Source organism: Musca autumnalis, unplaced genomic scaffold, assembly GCF_047663935.1.
Source record: "Musca autumnalis isolate F117 unplaced genomic scaffold, ASM4766393v1 scaffold_5, whole genome shotgun sequence".
NCBI classification, from domain to species: Eukaryota; Metazoa; Arthropoda; class Insecta; order Diptera; family Muscidae; genus Musca; species Musca autumnalis.
In genome coordinates, this window is record NW_027412088.1 from 3,127,062 (window position 1) to 3,146,355 (window position 19,294).

General features: G+C 40.7%; 2 protein-coding genes across 9 annotated transcripts; one reads left to right on the top strand and one right to left on the bottom strand.

The window, feature by feature from the left end:
• The first annotated feature begins 505 nt into the window (after positions 1–505).
• On the top strand, positions 506–6,504 carry cnk (connector enhancer of ksr). The gene is made up of 5 exons (XM_073955274.1): positions 506–811; positions 917–1,235; positions 1,298–1,461; positions 1,542–3,680; positions 3,756–6,504. The coding sequence occupies exons 2-5, from the start codon at positions 1,178–1,180 to the stop codon at positions 6,141–6,143; spliced, it is 4,749 nt and encodes a 1,582-aa protein (XP_073811375.1). The 5' UTR covers positions 506–811; positions 917–1,177; the 3' UTR covers positions 6,144–6,504.
• Positions 6,505–6,885: 381 nt separating this feature from the next.
• DCP1 (decapping mRNA 1) lies at positions 6,886–9,460 on the bottom strand. 8 transcript variants are annotated; one of them, XM_073955276.1, is made up of 2 exons: positions 9,396–9,460; positions 6,886–8,124 (listed from the first exon to the last, which is right to left on the bottom strand). In XM_073955276.1, the coding sequence occupies exon 2, from the start codon at positions 8,066–8,068 to the stop codon at positions 6,914–6,916; it is 1,155 nt and encodes a 384-aa protein (XP_073811377.1). In that variant the 5' UTR covers positions 8,069–8,124; positions 9,396–9,460; the 3' UTR covers positions 6,886–6,913. The 8 variants fall into 8 exon arrangements, with proteins under 8 accessions (XP_073811377.1, XP_073811380.1, XP_073811381.1 ...); XM_073955279.1 differs by having other exon boundaries at positions 9,392–9,416; XM_073955280.1 differs by having other exon boundaries at positions 9,353–9,410.
• Positions 9,461–19,294: the final 9,834 nt, after the last annotated feature.

The following is a 19,294-nucleotide window of genomic DNA, read 5'->3' on the forward strand; positions in this document are numbered from 1 at the left end:
ATAGTATGTGTTCATTTCACTGTACAAACACAAGCAAAAAAAAGAGGCAACAAGAAACCATTTGGCGAAAATTTTGACAGTTTACATTACAAAAAAAGTTGCTTTGTTGTAGCAATTCGCCGATGTTTCTACCAAAGTAATTGTACCATGGAGGCGAACAAATGTTTGAGGCGAATTTCTTTTCTGTCAATTCAGTTAGATACATACAAAATATTTCCGAGAAAAAGTTGTTCCCGTAGTTATTATTGTTTGACGAAAAAGAAAATATCAGCTGATCGAACTTGAAATGCTAAAATAAGTTATTGTAAATTAAATTCTCATACAAAACACAACAAATGCTGACTTTTTACATGTATAACATTAGGTTTATTTGTTTTCTGTTTTCGAGATACATCTACCTGTTTCTGTACAGTTTGACATTTCTATACCTCACAGCGAATTCAAATGACAAATACGAATTTTGACAGCTCAAATCGAAATCATCTGATTTTGCTGGAGGACCTATAATTGGGCCATGATACCCAGCAAAATTTAGTTTGTATTTTTTTATTTTATAACAATTTCTTCGAAATATATTGACACTTGTTTCTCTTTTGAAGAAATTATGTCGGCAGCGACGGGTAGGTCTCAACCAACTGTTTTTGTTTAGTAGGGATCTCTAAAGCAACTGCTTATAAAATGTATCGAGCGGAGTGCATTTTTCATAACTCTGTTGGACTACATCGAAAGATGTTGTGAAATCATAACTCCAATTGCATAACTTCCTTTTTTTTGCTGGGTAATAATGGGCCTATGTGTACAACATTCACAGGTAGCAAATTTGACATTTCAATACGACATTGATGGATAGTGTAAAAACCACTTTTTGTCACTTTTTCCAAAATATTGTCTTGCGTTGCCAATGTTTGTTTTGTAGTATGAAGGCGTTGCCCATTGACTGACATTGGAGTTTTCGTTCCAAAAAATAGGAAAGATACGAGCGAATGTGAAGCGATTATTTGGATAATTTGGAAGCCTACTGCCCTAAAAGTTTTGTGTGTGGGGCAAGCCTATCGACATTTTTATAAACAAAAGACTGCCAAGTATTTACGTAAATTCGTGACTTGCAAACGATTCACGATTCAGTAGGACGGACAAATCGTAATGGCTATATTAGGATTCAGTAGGATAAATCGTAATGGCTTATATTAATGTAGCGGAGTGGTCACCAGACCAAGTGACCGATTGGATAAAAGGTATTTGCCCAGAGCGATGAGTGTATTTGTTAAGTGAATCATTTTATGCGGTTTTGTTGCAGGTCTGGATGACTCGATGTACAATTATGTGTATTCCTTTATTAATAATGGTGTAGGTGGTCATCAGCTATTGAATATTAGGCCTTATGAGCTGGAACAGTTAGGCATGCACTCGATTGGCCACCAGGAAATAGTTTTGGAAGCGGTGGAGAATTTGAGAAACTTTGTAAGTTTACATTGGTGAAGTGGATTTTGGGAGGTGGGGCGCCATTGGACATTACTAATGATCTGTTTTTTATTTGCCAGCACTTTAACTTGGATAAAGAGAACCTGCAGTTTATGGCCTTACATGTTGCGACTGCTGCTAGATGTTTGCACCGGCAATTGTCTATGAAGACCGGGGAGACAATGATTGAGACACAGGTCCTCAATGATATTACGCGAACAATTGCCACCATAAAACCTCTAATTTGTTGGCTTGATCGATCACCTTTCCAGGGACAATTTCAATTTACCGAAATTTGTCGTAAGATGCTTAGGCTTGGTTTAGAAATGGCAACGATAGCACAGAGAGAACGTTTCGTGGAGCGACCGGTGGAACAGATTCGAGCTACAGCAGAAACATTAGAGCGGTTAGCAAACTACATCATTCAGGACATCACTGATCCAATGCTTTTACAACCAGCATCACTTAATTTGGTCACACTGAAAAAGAGAGAGTCTGAGCTTGGTTTTAATATTGAAACCAGCTACCACGGAGTTCATCGGGTCACAGATATTAAACACAACTCACCAGCCCATAACTCTGGCAAAATAGAAGATGGGGATGAAATTGTTCAGATAAACTATCAGACGGTGGTCGGGTGGCAATACAAGACAGTTCTTTTACAGTTAAGGGAATCATTGCCAGATGTATTACTTACTCTAAAGAAGCGCCCTAAGCACACAAAGATATATGGTCAAATTTATATGCAACCGTACCGCCTGCCGAGTAAGAAGAGGACCATCGGAACGCGTTGGGGAGAAAATGTACCAAGCCCCCGGCCCGGATTTCTTGCTGTCCCCGAGAATACCTTCAAAATGCCTCCGCCTCTCACACTAAATGTGGAAAATGAAAAGAATGACGATGCTGATACCGACTCCATATGCAGCGATATTCTAACTCCTACGGACGCCAAAGTTCTGGAGAAGGAGAGTCGTTTGTATTATCCAAAGCCTAGGGCAATGTTGCAAAGGCGAAATACAATCTGTGGAGATGAAGTTTTAAGACACAAAAGTTTGGGCGTGGTACCTCACTGGATAGAAAGCAAGTCTGGTGTTGGTGGTGACCCATCATCGCCCAGTCTACGCGACAAATCCGTTTCGTTTGGCTTTGGATTGGAAATAAATCCCAGGCCCACGACATGCATTGGGATAAGTGGCGGTCCAAATTCCAAATATGTTAGTGAGTTTAGCGATAAGAAGTTGCGACAAATTGTCGAGCAATCCAGTGAAAAATCTCTCTCATCTAAACCAGGAGTGTGTAAAGTTGTGCGCTTCGATGCAACCATGAAAGCTGAGGATTACCCGCTTGACGAAAAGTACACATGTAATGTTCAGAATACAATATTAGAGACATTTGAACCGATTCCGTTTGCTGACGAGGAGGAAGATGCTGTGGAGTCTTTGGGTTCTGCACAAAAGAAATCCGATAATGCAGCAGAAGGAAATACAAATAACGAAAACAGCAGTAATAACGATTCATTGGTGGAGACTATAAATATACCCGTCGTGGTAAGACGTGGTAGGCTTGATAAAAGTCATAGCACCCCGGCATACGACAACTCTGGCGAAGAATCAGATACACCCCCCGCCATTGAACCTCGAAAGGAATTTCTTTTAGTAACGCCACCCGTTCCACCTCCGCGTCCAAAAAAGCAACATGAAATGAATCCGCGGACAGTCCCCATTCCTCCACCGAAGCCTCCTGGTCTTATGCAAGCCATAGCCTCATCTTCAGCACCTCAGCAAATACAAAATGTTGTTGCACAAGAATCGTCACAGCCGCCTAATATGGCCACTAACACCACAAATGTATCCCCACACAATGCCGATGACTTCAATGCCACGCGCAATTGCAGCAGTAGCACCCTGTCCCTGGCAGCGGCCAGCGATGCCACAGCGGAAGGAAGTGAAATTCACACACCTACAAAAGTCAGAACATTGACACTGAAAAAGAAGCACAGCCTGATCAGTAAGAGACGAAATGTAAATCTGAAAATTTTAGGCACTGGCGATATCCAAGGGTATTTGTTCCGGCGCACCAAAGACAAGCGAGGCGTTACTTTCTGGGCACGTTTGTACTTCGTTATGTTGGACACGATTTTGTATGGCTTCCGTTCCAAAGAAGCTTCGAAGGCGAACTGTGTAATTTTCTTACCCGGGTTTACTGTGTCATTAGCAAAGGTGAGCTATTTTTTGTAAAAACTTTTTCTTCCCGTACTCAGTAATAAATATCTACCTTTTTTAACATATTTTTAGGAAGTTCACTCTAAGCCATTCGCATTCAAAGTCTACCATTCTGCCAAGACCTTTTATTTTGCAGCCGAGTCCCAAGACGCATTAAACCAATGGGTTGAGTTTATACGGCAGTCTACGTTGGCCCAAAATGGCAACACATTGAACGGACCAGAAGCGGAAATAAATGCACGCACATTATTTTCGGAAAATGATAGCTCAAGTGAAGAAAATGAGTCTATAGTGATAAAAAATCTGTGTACACCCTCCCCGCAGGCCAATAAAGATCCATCAGTGTCGTCGGCCTTAGTTTCGACGAAAACACCAACTTCGACGCCCATATCATCTAAAAGTGATCGTCGCTATTTGGGTTCCTTGAGAAAACTCACTAAGGGTTCGTTGCAGTTCAAAAGTTCTTCGACAAACGAAAAGAAGATGTCCAACGATATCCCTGTGCCTACCGAACAATTCCGATCATACCGTAAAGTACCTGGTGGTAGCTTCGGCCTGCAGATCGGAACTAATACTCCCGGATATCACGACTCTTCTCTACACCCGTTTAATGTGTCGAGTGTTAATGTTCCCAGTTGTGAACAGCATCAGCAGCCGATGCAACATTATCTACAAACTCAATCAACCCAACCAAGACAATCAAACCAACAGCAGCAGTATCACCCGACACAACAACATACCCAAAGTGCGACTTCGTTAAACGAAAAACCAATACCTTCGCACTCGAGAAAAACGTCTAGTGGGTGGGACTCAACAATGACGAGTTTAGAACCACCTTCGTCGCCGGCACCCGTACCCATTACCCAAAAAGATGTGACATCGCTTTCTCCAAAAATTGCTTCAACTGAAATTAATATTCCTCAAACCCGATTAAATGATGAGGAACAGCGACAAGTGGGTGTGACTAGTCCCACAAAAAGCGTTAAGAAAATACCATACAACTTTATCCATGCATCGAATCCCAATTTGGTTGAGTTTGATTTCCAAACATCTCGAACTTTGGATTACAATATGCCGAAAATAAATTCAGCTAATGCCTGGGATGCCATCCCCACTAACATACAGGGCTTTGTTACTCTGAAGGACCTGATGCTACAAAAACAGGAGGAGGAGGCCCAAGACATGTACAATAACCGTGTTTTGCTCGGCGTCGAAAAGAAGGAAGATCACAAACGAATTATGGCGCAGAAGTCACATAATCAAGCGAACGGAATGAACGAAGATGGCGGAGGCGCCGGCGTCAACCAGCAATGTGAAGATGTAAAAGTGTCGAAGACACAGAGCCGCAGTCTACCCAAACCGCCCGATTACGAAATTAGCTTCAAGCCAGACGATGAGGACATTCAGCTTACACGTACAAAGGAAGGATTGAAATTGAGAGATTTTGGCTATGAACTTATCTCTGGGGATGAACCGCTGGGAGCATCATCAAGTTCAGTACGACAATATCTACAAACTAGTCGTCAGCTGTCGCAACACCCTGATATGCACGACACCTTGAGCAGTGGCAGCAATTGGACATCTGCTATGAAGTCAAAGTCATTTCTCTTGTCTTCGAACAAACTCAAAAAAAACTCGACTAGTAGCAGCTGTTCATCAGCCGATTTTAATCTTGGCCCTGGAGGCGAAAGAAGACTCGGAAGTTTCAAAAAGAAAGGAAAGCTGGAAACCTTTAAAACCTCTAGTGAGAAAATTTTCCAATTTGGAAAACATGGCTCAAGCAGTGGTGCAGGAACAACTATGACTTTGCCCCTTAACAAAAAGTCCAGTAACTTGACCAGTGATGCCTGTGTAAATTCATCGGGTATTAAGAAAAGCCAGACGTACAATAACGAGTTAAAAGAGAAGGCAGGTAAATACGATGCTCAACGTAAGAATTCCGCTCCAATGCCAATTTTTGGTAAGCTGAGCTTTTCTAGTTCTTCGACTTCGGCGCCGAATGCAAATAACAAGAATGATAATAAGAAGGACAAGAAAAATTGCAATTCGCCTCTATTCCATCGGGCTCTTTTCGGACACCAAAACAATGCTAATAGCCAACAACAAAACTCAACTACGAGCAATACATACTCTGGCCGGGACTACGACCAAGAAATATTTTCTCAAGTTGTATTCCCCAAAAAGAATTCAAGCCGCAAGCAATCCATTATAACATCAATTGCTAGCAATGATATTATTACAGCACCAGACGTTACGGCACCGCCTCCCCCGACTAAAGTATGTAATGCAAATGATATACCGCAAATATCTTCCAGTGTGCCCACCACTACCGAATATCCCAATATGGAATGTCCGCCAGTTTTCGAACCGGATATATATTCGTTGGATCCAAATGCGAGCCTCTTGCTGAGGCGAAATAATAACAACAACCACAGCAGTCGAGAAAACGAAAACAACTGATTAAATCAGATTACTTTTAATCCTTTTTAGCTTCAAAACATCGTCATCATCATCATATAGCGACAGAAATGTGCAATCACGATTCTTCAGATTTGTATTATTTGATCGCCGATCAGCATTAATATCATGGTGTAATTTAGTCTTCCCCTTAGTTACAACTACATACACATATATTCAGAATATATATTATTTAGAGGTATTTCTATTCATTTTTGTTTAGTAGTCGAAAATTGGCCTAAAATATTATTTGAAAAATACTGGTCATCATGTACATATTATACATACATAAATATATACCTATGCATACAAATAAATAATATCAAGAATATTTACACACAATAAAAATAGATTTAAAACTCAAGCGTTTTGGTGCTATTTTCAAAAGTGGTCATATTTTAAACAATACATGAATCCAGTTTTAGAGAAACAGAAGCTGTTCGTTGAACCTATCCAAACGACCCAAGCCCTATTTGTAAAAGTACTGTCGCTGCAAACCGTTCTCAAATAAGAACGATCGTCAGTTGCTTTGTAGTCGTGCATGAAACTAGGGGTTCTTAGATCGAGTTCCATACTAGAGTAATTTTATGAAATTGCCGTTGTGGGATACTCGTTTTGGAAGTCAACCTGTGCTACGAATCTAATGTACACAATTGATTGGAATTTTACTCAGGAAGATTTAATACAATACATTAATTTACAAATCGACCATTCCTTATAAAGCAAAAACATGTTATTCAAAAGATTCATTGTCTTCAATTTTTATCAATGTTTTATTGATAGGTCTTTAGATAAGCTTCATGCAATTTATCTACAAAATCATCATCGTTTTGTATCAGATAATTAAAGGCTTGAATAAACTGTTGTTTATTAAGGGGATCCCTCTGTTCCGGCTCTGCAAAATTAGTTTGGGACGATGTAGTCGATGATGGCTTGTCAAACATTGTTGGCGGCATAAGAGCCGGCTTGTTTGTTAATTCTGTTGCCTGCGACAAACTTTTTTGGAAATTCAGATTGGAAAAGATTTTGCTAAGAGAAATCTGTTCTCCAATGTTGGATGTAGATGAACACGTCGCTGCTGTAAGTGCTTGTGTAAATCCAAAATCGGGCCCTCTATTGTAAACGGCCGTATTGTCCAAAGTTGATGTGCTACCCGGTCGGGGTATGGATTGGTTGTGTAAGGAATTTGTTGAGCTTTCCAACAAAGAGCATGATAGACGTTTTGTAGCATTTACATCTTCCAGTTGTTGTTGTTGTGATGGCTGAATATCCCTTTGTTGTTTCTCCAGTTGCTCTACCAACAACGTATTGGGCAATATCCGTGGTGTGTAAGCAATATCAGAAGTTGGTTTTGCTGCTTCAAAAAATTTCAAAACATTTCCGGAAGCCTTTAGAGGAGTTTGTTGCTTCTTTTGGTTTTGGTTATTAAATTCTTGCTGTGCATTGGACAACATTTTAAATATGTTCACATTGTTGTTGTTACCATTGTTGGGCTTTACATCACTGGCGTGTGAACCATTTTCAGTAGTAGTAGTATTATTGGCTACAGTGTGCACCAAGTCACTAACCAATTTGCTTATGCGATCACATTCTAAACTGTTGTAAAACCAAAAACCTCGTATACGGGATCTCTCGTTGCGGTATAGGAGAAAAGGGGCCTGCGCCTGCAGTTCCAGATGAGGTGTGATAGGTTCCACAAATGAAGTTGTGTTTAGGCGGTTATTTATGAAAATACTGTGAAACGGTTGGGCATTGCGGCTGTATATAAAGAATGCTCCTTCCACATCTGTTTTCTCCCACTCATTCTGCTCAGAATCGAATATATAAAATGCCACATGAGATGACGTATCCACAATGTCCTTGGCGTAAGGGTCAACCTTTTTAATAGCAGCTAGATTCATGCGTGTTTTACTCTTATCGGCCATCATTGCTTCTGTTAGTAGAGTTCCAAGATACTGTATTCAAACTCTTGCTGATGCTGTCTCTGAAAAATAAATAAAAATTGGGTCACAAAAAGGAATGACTGAAATAAAAAATTGTGAAATTTCTACTATATACAGCCCAATCATGAATATCAAATCCCCGTGGGTTTTCTCATCTTATCCATTAAGTTAAAACGGCAGAAAGACAAAACTCAGGGGGAGATTGGCCTGGGCCACTTCCAAAATGGTCAACTTTAGACATTTTTTTTACAAATTTCACTTGCAAATGTTCAAATTTTGTCCGTTCGGCCCCCCGAAATTGTGTCGAAATGCATTTCTGGCTACGTCCCTGGTTTGAAATTATATGTAATGTAAAAATTAAGAATACGAACAATTATGAAGTGTCATCTATCAATTTTGTGGATCAGCTCGAACACATCCCCAAAAATTAGTTGGCATATAAAAAAATAAGGAAAAAGTTGAGCTGAAAAGCTTCGCGAACAAAATTTTCTTTTAAATTTAAGTTTTTCTCTAAACCCGTTTTTATAAAAAAAACGTCAGAGTCTTCCATCCATAAATGGTATATAGTATGTATATTTTTGATCAGAGTGACGAGACATACATATCTGCGACAAAAATGTCATCGCAATTCGAGCTTAGCGGGTCAAGAATTTTTGTAAGAAATTATTGTTTGATTCCATACAGAAGTTTCAATGTGATTAGTGTTTGGAATAAAGGGGATAAAGGCGGCTTAGACCAAAACTCCGAATGAATGTACTCAGGGCCCATCTTTTTTTCTCTATTTTAGCTACACGAAACTATTACATCTCACTCTCAGAATTGAATTGACAAATTCAAATCAATAATAAATAAGATATTGAAATATCGAAATATCTCAAAATAAATTCGTGAATACGAAGAATAATAAATAAATTAAATAGATAACATAACCAAACACATTGCATAGTGACTTAAAAGTTTTACTTTAAGTCCATTATATCCATTGGACACCCCTCGGGTCGGGTTAAAATGTTTTAGTCCTTCTGATTAACCTCCTGATCTATGAAGTCCATGAGGTAGGTCGTCTGAGAAGAAGTTTTGCTCGTTTTCATTTCACCATCTATTACACACACAATTCCACAATGACTTTTTCACTTTTTCTTGGCAAACTTTTCTCTATTTTCACAGCCCCTTCATCATTGTCTGAACACACTCTACACCCGCTTAATATTAATATTTCAAATTACTTATATTATGAAGAATAATTATTAAAAATTCATTATTTATTACTATTTATTAAATACATTAAATAGTAAAATACAATACTACCAACCCGACGCCTTGGAACAGTGTGAAATGACGTTTCTCTTCTCGCAATATGGCATCTCTGAAACGAAAGATAAGATGAAGAAAACGACAATAAAGATGAAAAATCAAAACAAAAAGGCCGTTAGAATTAGGGCTTTATGAGCCGAATTTCTTGTTCGTAGTGCTCTGTAAGTCAATTTTATATGTTACGGAACCTGCAAATATTTAGTATTTTTGAATTTTTGAAAATGTATAAAGAAAAGAATCCTCAAAATATGTATAAAAAATAGTCGACTCTTGCAGTTTCTGGAACAGTGCAATCATATTTACATAGTCCATATTTACATTAGGCGATTTTAGGAGGGTTGACGATTTTTGTTTGGGATGACGACTTCTATTTTGTTTTTCAAAATAGTCCGACTTAATACCATAGTCGTTGTTTTAATATTTTATTAAAACAACTTTAATTTATTTGTGGGAAAAATTGGCGATGTTTACCAAGGGGTAAGGCAGGGAAGACTATAGTTTCAGATCTCGCCACAGATCTTCATCAGTTCCCTTGTTTCTTGTTTTCCAAGAATAAACTTTTTATACCCAAATGTCAATTGCTCGCTCAAATAGATACGTGCGCAAAGAAACACTCTGATCGAGAATTTCTTTGGCACTACCCAAACTCGAGCAACTTCACTTGCAAACAAAACCAAATCTTTCCCACTGCAATGCGTTCGTCCATGGTTTAATAATTGGTCTGTTCCTTTACTTTTGAAAATGGTAAAACCGGCAAAAGTAGCAAAAGTTGTAATCTGCTTCTATATGAATTGTATGGTGTCTGAAGTAAAGGAACGCTTTTGGAGTAAAAAGTTGTAAAGAAGATTCTTGCACGTAAAGGAACAGAGCTAATAAAGGTTATCCAAAGCTTTATGTCAATTTAAATTTTTTCATTCGAATATGCCTAAAACTTCAAAACAATTGCTCTGTTCCAGAACCTGCAAGAGTCTACTAATTTTTACTACGATAACAATTTTCCCTTTATGTTATCGAAGAAAATAGTAAAAATTAGTAGATTCTTGCAGTTCTGGAACAGACCAAATATAAACAAACTGTGTATGTGTGTGTGGTGTTTGAATAATAAATATGCCAAACAATTTAAAAAACAATCGAATTCAATGATTTTAAAATTGTTTTTAGACCATTTGTATGGAAGAGATTGGTCAGATTTGTATTGAAACAATCAGTTTATCAATCATATTCACAATTCGATTATGTGGAGAAAACATAACTCTTCATTCATTTTTCTCGTTTTTTATAAAATGCTCAAAAAATGCATTGTAAACAACCTCGCTTGTTGATTTTATTTTGAAGTTTTAGGAATTCAAGAGAAACAAGGGTTCTATAGATTTTTTCATTTAAATCTACCTCTTTACTTATACCATGCGTTCGTCGATTCTCAACGAAAAAACACAACTGATTTGTTGGTATTGCATACTACAGCAATAAACAACATTTCGACGGTGCCCGGTCTCACAATTAGGAGGGTTGGCGTTTTTTTTTGTTTTGGATGACGACTTCTATTTCGTTTTTCAAAATAGTCAGTCTTAATCCCATAGTCGTTGTTTTAATATTTTATTAAAACAACTTTAATTTATTAGTGGGAAAAAAGGAAAATAGCCTAATGTAAATATGGGTGACGTAGGGGATGAAAGATACCAGGGAACGGTCCTGGGGTTCAATTCTTGTTCTATGAAAATTTGAAATTAAAATTTTTATAAAGGAAATAAATGTGAAATGAAAACCTTTATAAAGAAAATATTTTTCATATCAAATTTTCATAGAACAAGGATCCAGCCCCTGACCGGCTTTAACATGGCAAGTCCAGGGGCTGGATTCTTGTTCTATGAAAATTTGATATGAAAAATATTTTCTTTATAACATTTTTCTTTTGACATTTATTTCCTTTATAACAGTTTTTATTTCAAATTTTCATAGAACAAGAATTGAGCCCCAGGATTTATCTTGGTCCCTCTCTCATCTCAAGTGGACACTGACCTCCCCGTGGTTTCACCTGGGGTAGCTGCCTTTAACACCCGTTAAAGGTAGTGAGCTAAAATGTGCCGCGCGTTCACCCATAAAGGCCTGGGTACATAAGCAGCCTTGCCTGTAGTGCGATTCTCTAAGTCATTTTTTGAGTTACCGACCAAAATCGGTAATATTAAAACGCAAAATTATGAATGAAAAGTTCAAAAAAGTTGACAACACTCTTGCTATTGGTAGAACTTTACGACTGCTTTTTATTCGTCGCTAACTTACCGAAAAAGATCGGCAATTACCGAAATTATAAGCATTTTAATTTTACCGACAATTGTCGGTTACTCAAAAATGAGTTAGAGAATCGCACTACTGATTGCCTTGCCTGCTTCATTTCTGACATAATAAAAATAAAAGAATTAAGCCTTTACCTAATCAACTGCGTGTTGCGTGTGCGTTCAAAAATACAAAAACAAAATACATGTATTTGTTTTTGTTTTCAATTTGAAATACATGTATTTTGTTTTTGTATTTTTGAACGCACACGCAACACGCAGTTAATTAGGTAAAGGCTTAAAGAAGGCCGAGCAAATTTCGAGCTTTTCTTTTTTATTCCTTTATCAGAAGGCAAGCAGGCATACTATGAAAAAATGAAAGAAAAGGAAAACAAATCCCTCTAAAGTTGACGAATCCCGCAAACGTTTTAAGGACCACGATCTGCGAATCTGCACCTGGAATGTTCGTACTCTTTATAGAGAAGGAGCAGTTTACGCATTGGCAGATGTACTTGAAAAATACAAGGCCGACATTACTGCCATACAGGAAATACGATTGATTGGGAAAGGCGTCACAACAACACCTAAATGTGGTTGGTAAGGGCACCTGGCTGTCTCCAGATGAAAGAACAAGAAATCAAATTGATCACGTTGTGATATATGGAAGACATTCATCGAGCGTGTTGGATGTACGATCATTCCGAGGAGCAAACATAGATTCAGACCACTACCTTGTTGCAGCAAAGGTACGTACCCGTCTAAACGTTGCAAATAAAGCACGAACATATACAACGCGGAAATTGGACATCGGTAAGCTGCAAACACAACAGATAGCAACAGCATATTCCACTCAACTGGCCCAATAACATATCATATCAGCATATCGTCCCGATAACATATCAGCACAATGGCAAAAAATTGCCCACTCCATGTAAACAGCCGCAAAATCCATACTTGGCTACCAGAGACCTCCACCAAGGAATCCATGGTATAACCAGGAGTGTCGTGCTGCTTACTTACTTACTTACTTAGCTGGTCCATTACAGAACATTTGTTCTATAGGCCGAACTAAGAAGAGATCTCCATTCCTCTCTATTTGTTGCTTTGCACTCTGGAATACCGCGCCTTTTCATCTCATCATCCACTTGTTTGCGCCATCTATTCCTTGGCTTGCCAATTCTGCGTGCACCGCCATGTGGCATGTATTCATACGCCTTTTTAGCGGGTTCATCATCGCTCATTCTTTTGATATGGCCTAGCCAACGCAATCGCTGCTTCTCGATACGTTTAACAATATTGATGTCGTTGTATAGCAGATACAGCTCGTGGTTCATGCGACGTCGATATTCACCGTCAACGCAGATTGGTCCGTAGATCTTTCGAAGAATTTTTCTCTCAAACACACCAAGCACTGCCATGTCTGCTTGCGCAAGTACCCAGGCTTCGGAGCCATACATCAGCACGGGTAGTATCAGTGTTTTGTAGAGCGTTATTTTTGTTTGACGAGATGTGGCTTTGTTTTTAAACTGCTTACTTAATCCAAAGTAGCATCTGTTGGCCAATACAATTCTTCTTTTTATTTCACAACTGATGTCGTTTGTTGTGTTGACGGAGGTGCCGAGGTAGACGAAGTCTTTTACTACCTCAATATTATAGGAACCAACTTCCACAGTCGGTCCGAGCTCAATGGACGCATTGCGCGTCGACACCATCAACTTGGTCTTCTCACCGTTTACCGCCAGACCCACTTTAGCAGATTCTCCTTCGACCTTTATAAAGGTATCAGTTACTTCTTTTACTGATCGACCCATGATGTCTATATCATCAGCATAAGCAAGTAACATGTGACTATTGGTGTATATTGTGCCACTTCTTTTGACGTTTGCCTCTCGTATAACCTTTTCTAGCAGGATGTTGAAGAGGTCACACGAAAGGCTGTCTCCTTGTCTGAAACCTCTTTTGGTACCAAACTCTTCGGAGAGGTTCTTTCCTATTTTAACTGAGGACCTCGTGTCAGTTAAAGTCATTTTACAAAGCCGGATGAGCTTTGCGGGAATACCAAATTCAGACATGGCTTGGAATACCTTTGAGCGCAGCGGACTGTCGAAGGCTGCTTTATAATCGACAAAAAGGTGGTAGGTGTCGATCTGCATCTCTTGGGTCTTCTCCAGGATTTGCCGCAGGGTAAATATCTGGTCAATGGTGGACTTGCCAGGTCTAAAGCCGCATTGGTATGGTCCAATAATCTCGTTGACCATTGGCTTTAGTCGTTCGCACAATATCCCTGACACGATCTTGTAGGCAATAGGGAGTAGACTTATGCCCCTATAGTTAGAGCATACAGTCTTATCTCCCTTCTTGTGGACAGGGCACAGGATACTCAGGTTCCAATCGTCGGGTACTCGTTCTTCCTGCCAGATGGTGCTAACTAGCTGATGAATACACCTTATCAGCGTGTCGCCTCCGGTTTTGAACAGCTCGGCTGGTAAGCCATCGGCCCCTGCTGCCTTATTATTCTTCAGCCGATTTATTGCTGTCTTTACCTCATCTTGGCTGGGCGGTATACATTCAATACCATCTTCTGGGATTGGGACTGTGGTATCTTCGTCGTCTTCGCTGCTATTGGATACCAACATATTTGAAAAATGTTCTTTCCATATCCTGAGTACACTATCTGTATCAGTTACCAAATTACCTTGCTGGTCTCTACAGGAGGATGTGCCTGTACCAAAGCCATCAGTTTGATGCTTGACTCTTTGGTAGAATTTTCGGACTTCATTCTGGCTCCTGTACATCTCAATTTTTTCACACTCCCGCTTTTCCATCTCTCTCTTTTTCCTGCGAAAAGACGTTTCTCCTCTCTCCTTTTCTCCCTGTATCTCTCTCGTGCGCTACGCGTTGCTACGGATTGTAAAGTAGCCTTATATGCCGCATTTTTCTCTTCGGTGGCAGCACGACACTCCTCATCATACCATGGATTCCTTGGTGGAGGTCTCTGGTATCCAAGTATGGATTTTGCGGCTGTTTGCATGGAGTGGGCAATGCTTTGCCATTGCGCTGATATGTTATCGGGATGAGGAGGGCTTTGATTAAGCAATTGGGCTAGTTGAGTGGAATATGCTGTGGCTATCTGTTGTGATTGCAGCTTACCGATGTCTAACTTTCGTGTTGTGTCTGTTCGTACTTTGTTTGCTACGTTTAAGCGGGTGCGTACCTTTGCTGCAACAAGGTAGTGGTCCGAATCAATATTTGCGCCTCGGAACGATCGTACATCCAACACGCTCGATGAATGTCTTCCATCTATCACAACATGATCAATTTGGTTTCTTGTTTTCTGATCTGGAGACAGCCAGGTGCCCTTATGAATATCGAGATGATTAAATCTGGTACTGCTAACTACCATGTTTTTTGCAGCTGCAAAGTCTATCAGTCTCATACCATTGTCAGATGTTTCACTGTGGAGACTGAATTTCCCGACTGTTGGGCCAAAGATATTCTCCTTTCCAATTTTGGCATTAAAATCGCCTAGAATGATTTTAATGTCATGGGCAGGGCAACGGTCATATGTTTCTTCTAAGCGCTCGTAAAATATATCTTTGGTCTGTTCGTCCTTTTCTTCAGTGGGAGCATGAGCGCAAATAAAGCTGATGTTGAAGAATTTAGCTTTTATTCGAATAGCAGCAAGTCTTTCATTCACTGGAGTGAAGCTGGATACAAGATGTTTTAGTCTCCGACTAACTACGAATCCACAACCAAACTCATGCTTTACGTCATGGCAGCTATAATACAGTGCGTCACCTTTAGGTGTTGTTGTGACGCCTTTCCCAATCCATCGTATTTCCTGTATGGCAGTAATATCGGTCTTGTACTTTTCAAGTACGTCTGCCAATGCGAAGACTGCACCTTCTCTATAAAGAGTGCGAACATTCCAGGTGCAGATTCGCAGATCATGGTCCTTAAAACGTTTGCGGGGTTCGTCAACTTTAGAGGGGTTTGTTTTTCTTTTCTTTCGTTTTTTCATAGTAGGCTGTTTTTTCTAGGGGAGGGTTACTAACCCGACGCCCAAACCCAAGTTTTTAACGTTCTTATGGGTGAACGCGCGGCACATGTTAGCTCACTACCTTTAACGGGTGTTAAAGGCAGTTCCCCAGGTGACACCACGGGGAGGTCAGTGTCCACTTGGGATGAAGGTTAGGTTAGGTTTAGGATGCGCAGCTGCCGTGTCGGCAGCCACTCCACTCGGAGACCTTAAGGTCCATTGTGATCATCCTGACTATTGTGTTGTAAATGGTGATGATTTGAAGGGGTTGTAAGTCGTCTATGAATGAAATAATTGCGGATCCGGCTATATGGTGATGTGTGCAAGTAAATGGTGATGATGTGGAGTAGAAGTGTGATGTTGTGCTTTTTGCCTGCAGATGGTGATACATGATGATGATGAAGTGTGCTGTATGGGAGAAGATGGTGTATTATGTTGGAAAAACGGGAAAGGAGGGAGGTGGAGAGTGATGAGACGAGAGAGAGAGAAATAAAAAGAATGAGTGATTGTAGAGGGGAATAAAAAGAATGAGTGATTGTAGAGGAAATTACCAGATTTAGAAGAGGATTGATTTTAAAAGGAGTATATATAAGACTACTCGGAGCCTATGTTGATCTGCCCCAGAGCCAATTTAAGCTCTTGCAGTAAACTAACAGGACTGTAGGGTCAATGGTGGAGAAGAAAGAGAGAGATTCAATCACATGCGCACCAAAAAGTTTATGTCTTTTGACCATTAGTCTAGGACACCTACACAGAAGGTGCTCGATTGTCTCAGTCTCCTCCTCATCCTCGCATAACCTACAATACTCAATGTTGTTGTCATCCCACTTACAAGTCATAGATCTTATTCGGCAATGGCCAGTTATGACCCCTGTAACGATTCTGATTTCTGACTTGCAAAGTGAAAGAAGGGACGCAGTTCTACGCCCTGAGATTGCCGGCCAGATTGACTTAGATACCCTGCATCTAGGTGTGTCTTGCCAAATTCTTACGGTTTTCTCTGCGTAGAGCTGCCTGAGTTTGCCGAGGAAGTAGCAGAGCGGTGGCTTTACACAGTCCTCTACCCGTAGGTCCGAGGATTGGGAGCCACGCCTCGCCAATTCATCAGCTATCTCATTACCCTCAACATCACAATGCCCTGGTACCCAACAAAAATTGACGTTCAAATTGCTTGTTTTAAGAAGAGACCTGCAGTTTTGAACAATCCTAGATTTGATGGTGCAAGATCCAAGCGCCTTCAAGGCAGCTTGGCTGTCCACGTAAATGGTTGCTGTTATATCTGCATTGTGTGTCATTTCTGCTAGTAGCTCTAAAGCTTTTAAAACAGCAAAAACCTCGGCCTGAAAGACACTGCAGTCGTCGCTAAGTTTATATGAGCGGCTAATATTCAACTCTTCACAGTACACACCAGCTCCCGTACCATCTTCCATTTTTGAACCATCGGTAAAAATGGGTAGACGCTCGGGCAGTGGTCTGTCCTGTTCCCAAGCACTTCTGTCAGGGATAAACACGTTCACTTTGTGAAAGTCCAGGAATGGTGAAATATAGTCAGTATCACCCCCTCTGTCACATAGTCCAATCTGGCTGTTTATCCGTTTCAGAATACTAGCATGTCCAAGCTCTGACCAACGCCACTGATTTATCTCCTTAAGCCTCAAGGCACTCCTGGATGCTTGGTACTGTGTCAGAATGTCCAGTGTTTGGAAATTCAGAACAGCATTCAGGGCTGCCTGAGGGGTGCTTTTTGCTGCCCCAGTTATGAGAACTGATGCAGCCCGTTGCACTGAAGATATCCTAGACAGGTTGGCGTTAATGTTCAGGGCTTGCCACCAGACAAGACATCCATAGGTCAGAATGGGGCAGACCATGTCATCATGATGTCATCATTCATGTATGATCTAATTTCCAAGTCTAGTAACCTTTCCAAAGTTTTTAGAAGAAAGGAAGAAAGGCTTATCGGCCTATAGTCCTTAGGTAACGAATGACTTGGCTTCCCTGCTTTGGGAATGTAGGTCACAGTTACCTCTTTCCATAGTGCCGGTATGTGCGAAAGTAGAATGCAGGCCCTAAAGATCCTTCGCAGTATGGTAACCAAACTAGTCGGTGCATTCTGAAGCATCGCTGGAATTATACCATCAGGTCCAGGAGACTTGTAGGGCTGAAAAGTACTAATCGCCCATGAAACTCTGTGATCACTTATTAGCTCGTCAACAAGGACCGAATCCTCCAAGGTGTAAGTCCTGCTCAAAGCCACCCTATGCGGGCCCGGATTGGCATCCTTACACCCTGGGAAGTGGGTCTCTGCTAACAGGTCAAGAGTCTCCGAAGCGGAGTTAGTCCAGGTACCGTCGTTTCGCATAATGCTCCCAATGGGTTTGGGGTCCTTTGAGATCACCTTGCGGAACCTCGCTGCTGCACTAACCTACTCTACGGCCTCGCTAAAGTTTATCCATGAGTTTCTTTTGGCCTTCCTAATCTCACTCTTGTACTTGTTGAAGGCATCTCTGTAAAGATCCCAATCGGTACTGAGTTTTGATTTACTAGCCTTGTTATAAGTTTTCCTACTGTTCTTCCTAAGTTTGGCCAAATCTTTGTTCCACCAAACTGGTTGAGTTCTCCTACCAGGATATGTTAATGGGCAGGTCTTCTCATAGCAACCTCGAAGAATGCCTGTGAGACCTTCAACCTGTCTATCAATTTCCTCCGCTGTGTGGGGCTCAGGAAGCTCACTCAGCCTTGAAGAAACGAGAGAGTTGTAGTTTTCCCAGTTGGCTCTTCTTGGATTGCGATGAGGCGTTTGCCTTTTACTACTATAGCAGACTCGAAAGTGTATCGCTCTGTGGTCCGAGAAGGAACACTCCTTCGATACTCTCCAGTCTGCTATAAAAGTATCTTCCAAATTTGTAAGGGTAATATCAATGACTTCCTCCCTTACCCTATTCTGGAAGGTGGCAGTGTTTCCCCTATTACATACTCGCAAATTATTAACTAAAATAAAGTCGAATATGGACTCACCTCGCACATTGGTGTCACTGCTTCCCCAGTGGAAGTGATGAGCATTTGCATCACAGCCCATCACAAGTTTGCAACTGCCCATGGTCTCCTCCACCAGTTTACGTACCAGTCTGTTCGGCGGGTCAGGTGTCTCATACGGCATGTAGACCGAGGCTAGCACTAAGGCCCTTCCGGTATCCTCCTCTAGCCTCACTACAGTCGTATCGCCATCGCTGTAATTGTAGAGTTGAATAGGATTAAGACTTTTCTTGGCTACAATACAGGTTCTTACCTTATCCTCACTGGATGCAAAGAAGACAGAGTAGCGACCATCGTTTAGTCCAGAGACCCTATTTTTGTATAAATAGGGTTCCTGGACCAAAGCGATGTCTATTTCGGTTTCTGTGAGGGAGAGCAGGAGTTCGGCAGCCGCAGCCTTGCAGTGATGCAAATTAATTTGCACCACACGAAGGCCATGCTGCCTAACCTCCTTACTGCAACTGCGGAATCCGGAACCGAAGTCCTCCAGATCCGAAGTACAGTACTCCCTCACAGTTCCTAATATAGCTCGCGCTCTCATTATCCATCGTG

Excerpts from the sequence above, each read along its gene's own strand:
- cnk (XM_073955274.1), top strand. The coding sequence starts at position 1,178 with ATGGCTTATATTAATGTAGCGGAGTGGTCACCAGACCAAGTGACCGAT. Across the intron at positions 1,462-1,541 it reads TGGAGAATTTGAGAAACTTT|CACTTTAACTTGGATAAAGA; the intron begins GTAAGTTTACAT and ends TTTATTTGCCAG. Across the intron at positions 3,681-3,755 it reads TTACTGTGTCATTAGCAAAG|GAAGTTCACTCTAAGCCATT; the intron begins GTGAGCTATTTT and ends ACATATTTTTAG.
- DCP1 (XM_073955276.1), bottom strand. The coding sequence starts at position 8,068 with ATGATGGCCGATAAGAGTAAAACACGCATGAATCTAGCTGCTATTAAA.